Here is a 14149-nt window from a genome sequence, read left to right on the forward strand (position 1 = left end):
GGAACATATCTTCTCTTTCTACTCCACAGCTGACATGTGTTCTTCACTCCATCAAGACAACTCCATCTACATCCTCTCACAGGTACAACACTTCATATTTTTCTTTCTTATTTAGCACCATATCCTATAACTTTTCAAAATAATTCTAAAGAGTCACTTTTTCACTTTTATTCCTATATCACAAGCCCAAATTCCACACTTCTTGCCTCAATGTATTAAAATAGCTTCCCGGGGCACCTGGGTGGCTCAGTGGGTTAAAGCCTCTGCCTTCAGCTCAGGTCATGATCTCAGGGTCCTGGGATTGAGCCCCACGTCGGGCTCTCTGCTCAGCGGGGAGCTTTCCTCCTCCTCTCTCTCTCTGCCTGCCTCTCTGCCTACTTGTGATCTCTGTCTGTCAAATAAATAAATAAAATATTTTTAAAAATAAATAAATAAATAAAAATAGCTTCCTAACTGGTCTCCCTGTCTTCAGGCTTCCTTCTCCCTGACACTGGTCTCAAACTTCAGCATCCACACAGATCACCTGGGAGTCACTATTAGTATTCTTTAGGTACTGCATGTTATCTTCTTTCTCCAGCTAGATTATATGGTCATCAAACGCAGGAATTAATCATGGCTTCTATTTTCCCGTAAGTGTATAATAAAATGTTAGGCCACACAACATATTCAACAGGTATTTTACAACTTCAAGACTACAGTTCATTTTTTCCCCAAAAAACATTCATAATAACAATCTAATCAAGAATAATTTCAGAGAAATATACCTTAGAATAAAAATAACAAGCTGTCATCTCAAGTGTCTCAAAAGGAAAAGAACAACCCATTGTGCTCAGGACCAAGAGGTCTCTCTTCATACTTATACTTCAACAATGTATAGAGAAAAACATACACAGAAGTCAACAGTCACAGAAAGGCGTTCCAACTCAAGATACCTAGTCAAGTTTTTCCAAACAAATCCATACAGCAAAATATCATTACACAAGACTTTACCTAAAAACACTTAACAGAAATGACATAAGCTTTGTGCATAGGAGTTGTAAATAAACATACACAGGTGGCAGTGAGCCATTTTTCTAGCCTTGGGGGAAAAAATGAAGCTGCTACTCCCCAGTTATAATAATCACTCACAGGAAAGCAACTCTAAAGGATTATGATTTCTGCCCTATAGTTAATATTTTGTGACTTGTTTTAAGTCTTACTGCATAAAAAGGTTATTATTTTTGTCATCTAAAGATCTTAAAAAGTTCTTAAGAATTATATTTATGTAATCTCACAGCCAAAATTTTCATATAGAAGCATTATCTTTAACTTGAACAGGAAAGAGTTTGAATTAAAGATATTAATTTTATAGTGATTATTCTACTATAAGAAATAAGACTCATATGGATACAATGAAGAAAAAAGCAGTTATGTATTTAAAATAAAAGAAATTGGGAAATTAAAAGAGTAAAAGCACAGAAAGAACACAGGATTAAGAACAGAAAAATGGGGTGCCTGGGTGGCTCAGTGGGTTAAGCCGCTGCCTTTGGCTCAGGTCATGATCTCAAGGTCCTGGGATCGAGTCCCGCATAGGGCTCTCTCTCTCTCTGCCTGCCTCTCTGTCTTCTTCTGATCTCTCTCTGTCAAATAAATAAATAAAATCTTAAAAAAAAAAAAAAAAAAAAGAACAGAAAAATGTAAATTATAGTCATGGCACTGAATCTTACTAGTCAAGTAATCTTGGCTACCTACCGCCTTAGTTTCCTAATCTGTAAAAACTACCTGAATGCTAAAATCCCCCAGCCCTAAAATTATCCATACTCAAAAATTTTTTATAGTATTTCTATGTCACATATATTGTCTATTTTTCCACTTTAAAGTTATAAGCCTCTAAAGAAGTGTCCCATAAGGTGAGACAGCTCTGGGTCATAATTATTCACTGAATTGAACTTAACAATTTCCTATGACTTAAAATCATAACCCACAGATCACATTTTTAAAAATGATACAGATACTTCCTATGTTCACACCCATCATTTGGCAGGTATTTTATTAGAAGAAAAAATTCACCCCACATCACAACATTGATGAAAGGTTACTTTGCCAGGTTTCTTAAATTATCAGCTCTTCCCCTCTTTCTAGTGTACCTACAATTAGTTGGTAATCTCTCTCACCACTGGATGTCACCTTTGCTCCAAAAGAAGTCAACCCAAACTAACCTCAGTAGTAATTAGAATCTGATCTCTAGAAACTTATTTCTAAAACCTTAACATAAACATTTCTCTGTGAAAGATAAAATCAGCTCTTATAATTTCTACAGATTTTTGGCTAAAATCTGGCTTTACATGCTTCTAAGCTTCAAACAGTACAAGAAATCATAAGTAAAATTTCTAAAATCATCCCGAGCGTAAAACACTTCACCGAAATCCCATCAATAACCATAAGTACTCAGTATTTACACAGACAGAAAGAAAAATAAATGATAGACACAGGGGGAAAAATAAAGACAGTATTTCTGTCTGTGTAAGTACTAAGTACTTATATAAAGACAGTATTTATATTTGAGTATAAAACACTGAGAATTCCCAGATAGTAAATGCTGTTTTCTAATCTCAATGTTATACTACTTTGGGCATTACGGGAAGAGAAAAAGCAATATTCAGAAACCAAGAAGCAATGACTTGTAGACTCCTATTGTCATTCCAGCTATCAGGACGCATTTGGCCATTAGATCCAATAACCATAAGTGGGTGACTAGGAACTGTGTCTTTGGTGTCCAAATTCTTTATATGTAAATGATATACAGTTCTCCTCCCTTATGCAAATATGAAGAACTAACCTTTCCAATTAAATATACAGACATTAAGATACTGATGTGCCTACGCCTTGAAGGGCCTTCGTCTCATTTCAGACCTTCTTACCTCCCCAAAACAAATGGCCTTACTAATGGAACTTATCAAACGGAGGCATATTACATCATTTATGGGATTTTTTTAACACTACTCCCCACCCCCCACCTCCATACCCATGCACCAGATCTTGTTGGAAGTAAGTGCTGAATCACCACACCATGAGTCAAAGTTACTGAGGGGGCCATGCTACATTCCTTGGGTTTGCTGCAGTAGAAAAGAAGTTGTAAACCACTGTCTTAGATGAATCATCTGATTACATTATTTCCATGACGCTCTGAACTATTTCCAATAAAACAAAGGTTTTAGGTTACGAAGCAAATATGCTCGCAAAAGTGAAACTTAAAAAAGATCACAGCTGTGGTAACTATTATGGCTGTTTCAGAAGCCATGGGGCCTACTTTCTCCTCGTGGGCAAGGAGATACTTGCTCCTACATTTCTAACTTGGAAATAAAAAAAACATTTTAAACAAGAAGGATGTTACACCATTGAAACAGACGCAATCATCCTGTAATTTAAGTGCAGAATGAGTTAAGCTTGGCTTATATGGGCTAGTCTAGAAACTTTATCAATGAAAAACCACTGTGGGTAAACACATGTCAGCTCTGAAAAACCAACTTGGAACATGAAATTTAGAAATAAACCTGTTGAACAATTTGCATTTTCCCTATTTATCTCTGCAAGGTTGATAGCAAAATGTCATGTTTAAATATCAAATTAAACATACATGAAAATCTCAGTTTTAATTACATTTTATCTTCCCAGAATAGTTAATTACATTTTTCTCTACAGAAATCACTTTAATAAGAACCACTTGCCTTTTTCTGGGCAACCGCAGCTCGCTGCAGTTTTTCTTTAGCTTGATTATACTTTTCTTCTCGGTCATTGATACGTTCCTGAAGCTTATGCTTTTCTTCCAACCACTGTATCTGTTTTCCTTCCAAAGTCCTGTCAAAAGAATGTACACAAAACATGGAAGTTAACTCATAAGATTAAAAAGATGGTATCCCAAGTATAATCAAACTCACTACCTGCTTCACCACACTGAATACCTCTCGTGAACTAGGCACTGTGCTTACAACAGCCTGTGTACAATGCCATTTATTCTTCACAATAACCCCTTGAGCTAGGTACTTCTATCATCTCTATTTTACAGATAAGGAAACTGAAGCCTAGAAAGTAGTTAACAAATTTGCTTAAAGACTTATACATAGGGGGTGCCTAACGGGCTTAGTGGGTTAAGTGTCTGGCTATAGCTCAGGTCATGATCTCAGGGTCCTGGGATAGAGCCCCAGGGTCAGGCTCTCAGCTCAACAGGGAGTCTGCTTAAGGCTTACACCTTTTTAAAATTCAGCAGCAGGGCAAACACTTGATAACCAGCTTTGAACCATGATAACCACCAAGCTAAGAAAAACTAGATCTAGCCTGGGTGATGGGTATATTAAGAAGTGTGCGTATATTAAGAAGGGTACTTCTTAATATACTTATTATTAAGTATATTATATTTAATGTGCCCTTCTTAATCTTAAGAAGGGCACATTAAGATGAGCACTGGGTGTTATATCTAAGTGATAAATCCCTAAACTACTCCTGAAGCTAATATTACACTATATGTTAACTAACTAGAATTTAAATAAAAACTTGAAACATTAAAAAAAAAAAAAAACTGGGTCTAATAAAGCTGGTTAAAAATCAACCCAGATATCAAATCTTAAAGTAGGATGTTTTCTGACTAGAATAAAATTCATATAAATGGTATTTTAAGATAACATAACTTATATATATTTGAAGTTATTCTGCATACCTTGCATAATTTTTAGTATCATTACTACATATAATATGGCAGTACAAATAAGATTTATAAAATGAGAATCCAGATGTTCTACGTTTTAGCTGGAACCTAAATCGTATTTGATTAACACTTTATTTTTTACTACATAATCCTATAAGTAACATTCAGAAATCAATGATCAATTACTTAAATTTGCTAGCCATACCATTGTTAGAATTCTTAAGTGCATTTTAATCAAACAGTTGAGGATTCCAAGATATACATTTCTATTTTTTGCAAAATATAAGCAAAATAATTTGGACCCTGTGGAATGTCACAAGGTATTATGGACAAACACCTTGCTTACTTTCTTAAACATCTCATGTGTGAAAGCCTTAAAATATGAAATCATGAGAAACTGAAGGAAAAAAAAAGTTTTATGTGGCCAAGTAACCTTCAGAAGAGAAAATTCAAACAAAAACACTAACATTATGATGATAAAGCAAATACAAAAAAGCAGCTTTCTAACACATCTAAACAAAATTTTCCAGAGAATATAAGATGTTAAACATCACCGAAATCACATCCTTGCCAGTTTACTACACACTATTACTAACAAATTTCAAGGCCAAAAAATAAACAAATAAACGAACTTTTCAAAGGAAAAATCCGAGAAATTATAGCTCTAATTTTAGGAAGTTTTGCAAGTCACAGAATTTTTTTTCTGTTCTCTGGCATTCAGAAGGATAATTTGGATAGTTGAAGTAAAAAATGTATTACTGGGGGCGCCTGGGTGGCTCAGATGGTTAAGCCTCTGCTTTCGGCTCAGGTCATGGTCCCAGGGTCCTGGGATCAAGTCCTGCACCAGGCTCCTTGCTCAGAGGGGAAGCTGCTTCTCTCTCTTCCTCTACTGCTCCCCCTGCTTGTGCTCAATCTCTCTGTCAAATAAATAAATAAAATCTTAAAAAAAAATTTTTTTTAATGTATCATTGTATTGGTTTTCTCAATGAATAAAGAAGTGTTTGTTTATCTGAGGGTTTTCAGAATATTGTGGTTAGGCAGAATTTTAAAAAGTCTTCTACCCTAAACGCCTTTAAAAATAAATAAATAAATAAATAAAATTCAAAAGTCCATAAAGCTCATTCTCTAGAAAGTACATTACCTAATATCATTGTACAATGTCAAAGGGTATTTGTAACTAGTACTCAAAACACATTCAACATTGGAATCATCACTAAAAGAACTACATATAATATAACAGAAAGAAGAAATAGTTTGTACATAAAAAAGAGCAAACTCTACCGTTCAACTTCCAGTTGTGCTTTTTCAGCTTGGCTTCTTAAATTTCGGCATTCTTGTTTTAACCTCTCCACCATTTCTTTCAGCATTTCGTTTGAATTCAGCAACTCATTCTCTGACTGTGCAAGCGAGGTCACTTGGTTCTGCAAACTACTGATTTGCTTAAAACAAAAGAAAGAAGAGAAACATAAGGCCATATACGTAATACCGTATGAGAAAGGCAGAGGATAGTAAGCTCTTCCTTCTCAAAAGCCCCACCCAATTCATGTGTCCTTGAGGACACTCAGAAATTAAATAATGAACAGCAACAGCATTAGGATCCAATAGTATAGGATCATTTCTTAATATAACCAGACTATCAAGAACCAGATACCTTAGTCTGCCACTAAGTCCTCTCCCCTTCTTCCCAAAATAAACAGGTTGGAAGAGGTATTGGGAGTAGGAAAAGGGTTATGAAAAGGAGAATAAGAGAAGCGAGAAAGGAGAATCCAACCATTAGAGAGATTCTCCATTGGACTTCCTATAGCCTCCTAGGAAAGAACAGATTTTAAAAGCACATCAGATGGAAAAGCTGCTAAGGAGATCCATTCTCCCATTTCCATATACCCTATGATCAGCAACCCTTCCAGGAGTTCTGCTTTTTAAATAGTTAGGAATCATAAATACAGAAGGGATCAATATTACATTGTTTTTAAGTAGTTTCAAAGCACTCCATACAACCAGTGTTGGGCAGAAGAAAGATATTCTAAGAAATTTAATGAATGGCAAGGATTCCTTGGCTCCTAGAGCCATTTATCAAACTATGATATGTCACTCGGACTTTTTCTACATCCTAATTTACCTTTATCTGGGAGTATTTTTTCTCATGAAAAGTAGCTAATTATCTAGTTACAAATTAACACACTTTTAAGATACATCGAATAATCTTCACTTGGAACAGTTATACTTACTTCCTCCATAAGCCATTTTACCAATTAATTAACAAATACTCATTTTCTATTTTTTTTTAAAGATTTTATTCATTTGAGAGGCAGAGAGGGAGCAAGAGCACAAGTGTGTGTGTGGAGGGGGGAGGAGAAGCAGAAGCAGACTCCCAGCTGAGCAAGGAGCATGATGAGGGGCTCAATCTCAGGACTTTGGGATCATGACCTGAACCAAAGGCTGATACTTACTTAACTGACTGAGCCACCCCGGTACCCCAGAAAATACTCATTTTCTTTCACCTTGTCTTACTTCTTAGCCATCCTCTAAGAAAACTCAGAAGGAGAGAATCAAGAGACACAGGACCAAAAGAACCCATTATAAGACTCAAGAGTCTAAAGAAACCAGATTCTTTACTCAATGAATTAAATAAATGCAAAATAATTCCAGTATTTCCTAAAAGCAGCAAACCAAATAAGACAAGATTATGTATATCGAAAGAGCAATTGTCAGAATAAAGTAAAATGGTATGTCTCAGATCTGTACTTCAGAATAAATTTCTCCACAAAGAACTACTCAGTCTTTATTTTTAACTGGAGTTGTAAATATTAAATCTGTATTACAGTTGACTGAACAAGTAACTTTTAAGGAGCTTAGTATCTTTTGTTATCTAACAAAGGACAGAAAGCCCAATGCCCCTGGTACTAAATAACTTCTCTCAGAGTATCAAATATTATGTCTGCCTAGTTGAGACTTAGAAACCACAACTGCATGTGGAAAGTAATACCAGCTAGCTTGCAAGCATAAATCCTGAAAATGGAATCTTCACTACCTCATAACTTTAAACAAAAAAATAATAATAAAGAACACTCTTCCATGTTTTACCCATATAAATTTTTCTTAAACTCAAATAACTTTAATTAAAATACAAAATTTCCTTCCAACAAATACAACCCTTAGATTTCACATTTCATAGGGATATAATAAGATGCAGCTCATGGAGCAAGAAATAAAGTTACAAATCAATGCTACAGGGAACTTAAAACCTAGATAATCTTTCTAATCAATTTTTAAAATCAGATTATTAAAATACTGTTCTTTAAACTACAATTTAAAAAATTCATTTTTTAAAAATTAATTTTAAATTCAGCATATAAATTCAGTCACAGCATATAAAGACCTTCAGAAAAACAGCAGTTAGGAAAAGCAGCTTACTAATTAGAGCTTAAAGAGATTTAAACATTTTATCTTTGTCAACCTCATCAATATATTATCAATTGTAATGATTATATTTTCAAAATACTGATATGTGAAATTCCAATAGATTCAAAAAACACTTACACAAGCAACCTTAAGTGTCCATCCATGGATTAATAGATACATAAGAGGTGATATATACATACAACGGGACATTACTCAGCCCTAACAAAGAATAAAGTCTTGCCATTTGCAAAAACATGGATGGCTGTAGGGGTATAACGCTAAGTGAAATAAGTCACAAAGACAAATACCATATGATTTCATGTGGAATTTAAGAAATAAAACAAAACAAATGAAGAAAAAAAAAAAAGACAAAAAACTAGACCCTTCAATACACAGAACAAACTGGTGATTGCCAGAGAGGAAGATGGATGAAATCAAGGGGATTAAGAGTACTGTAACCATACTGGGGGTTGGGGGGAGAGTATACTTATCATGATGAGTGCTGAGTAATGTAAAGAATTGTTGAATGATTATATTGCACACCTCAAACTAATGTAACACTGTATGTTACTTAGACTTCAATAAAGAATATCAGAACACACATTCAAAATACAGACTTAAAGAAGCACTTAAAGAAATAAAAAGAAAATGTCTGCTAAAATCATACCTGTTTCAGGTCAAAATTTTCATTTTTTTCTTTCTCTGCATTTTCAATATTCACAGTTTGTTGTTGAAGTTTCAACCTAAATATCACAACCCAACAAACATCATTATTAAGAATCCATAGTTCATATATTTCAATGAATTAATTAGATAATCATTTGGGGGTACCCATATTAACACCAGATATTGTGCTTGCAAAGTAGCAGATAAAATGATAAAGATTTTGACTTTAGGCAGTGAAGTGTGTTCACATATAACTAAAATGTAACAAATTTCTGCTTTTGCTATGAAAAAACTATAAACTACCAGCATAGAGAAAATGAGAAATCAAATATGTCTAAGAAGATGAGAGACTGTTTACATGGAGATATAAATTTGATGAGTAGGATTTTAATAAACATAGGGAACAATCAGAACAGATGGCCTTTGGTGGAAGAGTGAACAATGTGTCACTAAGGCCTCAGAAAATCATCCAATGTGGGAGAAGCCATCTTTATCACCATACAGTATTTCATAGCTTTTAGATACGCTGCTACCTCACCTGCTCCCTACTAGGTTTTGGAGCTCCTCATTGTATCTTTAATGCTCACTCTGATATCTATAGTAAAACAGGCATTTAATTAAGGCTGGCCATTTTTTAAAATTTTTATTTACTTGTTTGACAGAGAACAGAGGGAGAGAGAGCACAGAGGGAGAGGGAGAAGCTGACTCCCTGCTGAGCATGGAGCCCAAGTCAGGACTCAATCCCAGGACCCTGGGATCATGACCTGAGCTAAAGGCTGACATTTAACCAACTGAGCTACCCAGTCACCCCAAGGCTGGTCATTTTTAACAAGAGTAATTTCTCACAATAATTCTATGGAAGTAAGTAGAGTCATTTCAATTTTACAGATAAAGAGATTGAGGCTCAGGCCCAAATCATATTGGCTACCAACCAGTCAAACGAAGATAAGACTCGGGTCTTTTAACCCAAGTAAGTGTTTCTCTCCCATTTCATTATGCATCAATTTTAATGATTTTAAGTTCAAAATTTACCAAACCCCCCCCCAAAAAAAAAACAAAAACAAAAAGAAACAAAACCGTAACTAGTACAAGACACCATAGTGTATTTTATAAAATATATTACAACCTTTCATCCCTGAGGTGAATGTTTACACAATTCGTGTCCTTTTCAAAAGGAACGATACATTTTCAATGAGAACCTTAAAATGTAGAGTATCTCTGGTAACCAAATGACAAACCACATGAGAAAGACTTAAAGCTAACAGGATATGCCAATATGTGATAGGATATGTCCTAAACCGCTCCGTTTGTTTTTTTAAAAATTTTTTAAAAGATTTTATTTATTTATTTGACAGACAGAAAGATTTTATTTATTTATGCAGAGAAGCAGGCAGAAAGAGAGGGAAGCAGGCTCCTTGCGAGCAGAGAGCCCGATGTGGGGCTCAATCCCAGGACCCTGGGATCATGACCTGAGCCGAAGGCAGAGGCCTAACCCACTGAGTCACCCAGGCGCCCCCCATTTTTTAAAATTCTTTAAACACTTACTGAAATACAAATCATTTCGCATTTAGTATATACAGTTTGGCATTATTAGCATGCCTTATCAATCTAATTAGAACTGCTTATTAGAAAGACAACAGTCTCAAGAGCCTAGGGCTGTGCTTTAAACACTAATAAGCAGTCAATAAATATTTGTAGGTGAACGAATCAACCCAAATTTTGGGTTAGACATTTAAATGTGTAAGGGACAATAAGACATGACAGAAACCAAAGACCCAATGCTTCCTGAGATATTTACACACAAATGCCAGAAACACAAACGCCCTTCTCTAAAGGAAAAGAGACAGTCTGGCTCTTTCTTTGCTTCTTTAATAGTACCAGTCATACTCTTATTTCACAATTCCAACTATATTATTACTCTCTCAAACTTTCCATGCATTTCACCCTTACGTTTTTAGGGATGTTATTAACTTGGTGCTTTTAGATTATGGAGTTAATAAAGGTTTCTTTCTACAAAGTCATGACGATAGAAACAGTGGAGAAAACACTGTGGGTCCCAGCTCAGGTCCAGAGTTAGAAAGTTAGGCCTAAAGTAAATCTTAGCTCTGGTCAAGATTTTGGATATACCTGATGAATCAACAGGAAAGCAAATCCTGTTCAGAAAGCAATGTGGCCTAAATGTTTTCTAAATAAGTTATATAGATAAGAAAGGAAACAATGCCCTACAAATAAAAACTGAAGTCAAAGAAACTAATGATAAAGAGTATTTGACTTTCACTAAAATATGAAAGGAGTAAGAACACCATTATGGTAGACTATAAAAGATAACATGCAAAGTTTTCTTCAGTTCACTTCACTAAAGCAGTGCAGGGTCAGAATCTATAACTGATTAGATGGGTTTTTAAAAAAAATAATTAGTCCATGATTTGAGATCATTACAGTTAGGATTATGAGGGATAATGGAATTGAACATAAATAAAAATTAATAGAGCTGATTAGGGTTTAGTGAATAAATTCAATGGTCTTAATCTCAGAAACAAAAGAGTTCAGAACAAATTATTTCAAAAGGAACAAAGTATAGTATCTCTTTTGAGGAGAAGATTTTGAATATTTAAGGTATGTCACAACAAATCAAAAGGAAGCAAGTCTTAAAATAGAACTAAAAAGTAATAGAAGAAAGTGCAATTAATTAACTTTCATTAGGATATCAGTAAAAGCAGGGCGCCTGGGTAGTTCAGTTGGTTAAGCCCCCGACTCTTGATTTCAGCTCAGATCATGATTGAAGGGTTGTTGAGACTGAGCCCTGTGTCAGGCTCCATGCCACTGTGAAGACTGCTTAAGATTCTCTCTCTCAATAGTCCCCCACACCTCTCTCTGTCTCTTAAAAAAAAATAAAACAAAACAAAACAAAAAAACTATCAGTATCAGTAAAGGCTACATAAGACAAATGCAATTTGGACTGGACCTTGGAAATCAGACACAGATGAAGAAGATAATGAAGTAAGACTCTAGAGAAACAAAAGGGATGGGATTCAGAGCTCTTGAGAAGTAAAGGGAAAATGGGTATCTTCATTAAAATAGAAAGGGAGGGGCGCCTGGGTGGCTCAGTTGGTTGAGCAACTTGGCTCAGGTCACGGTCCTGGAGTCCCGGGATCGAGTCCTGCATCGGGCTCCCAGCTCCATGGGGAGTCTGCTTCTCCCTCTGACCTTCTCACCTCTAATGTTCTCTCTCACTGTCTCTCTCTCAAATAAATAAATAAAATCTTTAAAAAAAAAAATAGAAAGGGAGGAAAGAATAGATGAGGATATAGAAATTCTCCATGAGAAGTTGAGAGAATTTATGTCCACGAGTTTTTTTTCAGGTACAAGTAAGAGCACAGTTGAATGGTGGAGAAATAGATTCCAAGTTGAATGGGAAGCAAGGGAAGCAGGCTAACAGACTAGAGAAAGAAAGAAAGTACAAGAACTCGTTTGAGTATCAATTTGAGTATCAAACTGCAGTGTCTTCAGTGAGATTGAAGTGGATAAGAGAAAGAAATTATGTCCTTGAAATGGTCAGTTCTAAGGGATGGCAAAGTCCAAGAAATGGCTAAGTGTAGGGCCTGCTAAAGTGGAATAAAGATAAAGAATACCAGACAGAAGATAAACTATAAGGCTAAGGTGTTAGATGGATCAGCAATATGAATGGTGCAGTCACAAAGAACAATGACAAAGGATGGAAAATAAAAACAAATTGAGCGAGAAGTCAAGGTCTTCAGCGACTATTGGGGAACATCATGCAGGTTAGTCATTGACAGAAAAGAAAATGGGAATAAGATGGACACAACGATTATCAAAAGCAAAACCATTTTAACCCAAGTTAGTCAAACAATTGTCTAGAGGCAAAAGTGGGGTTCACAAACACAGATTTCCTCTTTGGTCCCCAGTTGCAGGAACGAAGAAGGAAGAATAATTCCACTTAAAAACCTTCTAAAAGGTTGCCAGGACAAGGTCAGGTTTCAGTGAGAGTATATTTTTTTAAAATGTGGAGACGGTAAAAAAAAAAAAATTATCGGTAATGGAATAGAGATTTTAGAGACTACAGCAAAAATTGTTGAGAGTTTAATGGGTCAGCCATGAGCAGAAATCAAAAAGGATGAATAAGTTGCCAAATGAGAAACTATGAGATCAAGCACTTCATATTTTTTAAGTAATTATGGAAATAATTGAAGGAGAAATAGTTGGTACACCAGCTAACAGTTGATAGATAGCTGATAGACCAGAGGGCCAAGGTACAACAGAAAATGGAATGATATAAAAGTTTAAACAGAGACAATAGGAATAACAATGAGATGGAATCATTCCTAGTTCTCTTCAGAGTACAGGTACCTAATTATGATGATTATTGCCTAGGTTTTCTGTGATAGGCAGCTCATATGTGTCTTTTCAACATTCAACAAATATTTACTGACTACCTACAAATGCTAAGCTTAATCCTAAGTGTCACAGATATACCAGAGAATAACAAAAACAGAATCCCTATCCTTAGGGAATTTTTAGTCCAATGGTACTATCTGATTAAGGTTTTTTTTAATGATGGAAATGTTCTATAATTGATACCACTCAATATGATAGCCACTAGCTCAGTACATGTAGCTATTTCAAATAGTGCACATTTCAAACAGTGTAACAGAAGAACTAAATTTTTAATTTTAAAAAATTTTTATTAATTTAAAAATTAGATTTAAATAGTTCTACATCACTACTAATTCTGTATCAGGCACCCAAGTTCTGAGTCTAGCCATTATTAGCAAAAAGAGACTTCCCTGGGAGGGCATGAGACTCACTGAAGCAACAGGAAACTAGAGAACCAGAACCAGGCTAAAATAATTGACCAGAAGCACCAGTAAGGGCATACTAAAGAACAATCTGCTCTTCAAATGTTGCCACATATTCATCTATCACTGACTCTGCAGTTCAAATTCTAGAACAGAACTTGTCCAACTGCCCAAGTATTGTCCCTTCCTGCCCAAGAAGATGATACACAACAGATAATTCATCTGAAGATGAAATATAAATAGAAAGGAGGCATATTAAGTAACAGATTTATTTTATCAATGTTTCTGAAAAAAAAAAAAAAAATCAGAAAGCCACAAGTGGAAAATAAGAGCTCTGGCTTTAAGCAATGCAAAAAATAAGGGATTCACTATAGGATTAATTTAAATGATCATGTTCCCTCTCCCTGAGCTGGTAATTGCTGCTCTTTCCCCAATATACCTCCTCTTCACTTCTGGTAACAAAACCGTACTTTCCCCACCCCCACCACTCTGAAATAGGCAAAAAACCTAGTTTGAGCCAGAGTCCACTATTCCCCACGTCGTAGTGATGGACCCAGGGATGGGCATGTGAACCAGGCCCAAC

The 14149-nt window shown here is 35.3% G+C and overlaps 1 protein-coding gene across 4 annotated transcripts in view; it reads right to left on the bottom strand.

The window, feature by feature from the left end:
- Window positions 1–14149, bottom strand: part of CEP83 (centrosomal protein 83) — a 132808-nt gene that overhangs the window by 10209 nt on the left and 108450 nt on the right. For all 4 annotated transcript variants that reach the window (XM_059186530.1, XM_059186528.1, XM_059186529.1 and 1 more), the window contains 3 exons: window positions 8751–8826; window positions 5963–6120; window positions 3708–3837 (listed from right to left, as the gene is read on the bottom strand). In XM_059186530.1, coding sequence (XP_059042513.1) covers window positions 3708–3837; window positions 5963–6120; window positions 8751–8826 — 364 coding nt within the window. The remainder of the gene's footprint in view (window positions 1–3707; window positions 3838–5962; window positions 6121–8750; window positions 8827–14149) is intronic.

The sequence above is a fragment of the Mustela lutreola genome, chromosome 8, assembly GCF_030435805.1.
Source record: "Mustela lutreola isolate mMusLut2 chromosome 8, mMusLut2.pri, whole genome shotgun sequence".
In the NCBI taxonomy this organism is placed as follows: domain Eukaryota; kingdom Metazoa; phylum Chordata; class Mammalia; order Carnivora; family Mustelidae; genus Mustela; species Mustela lutreola.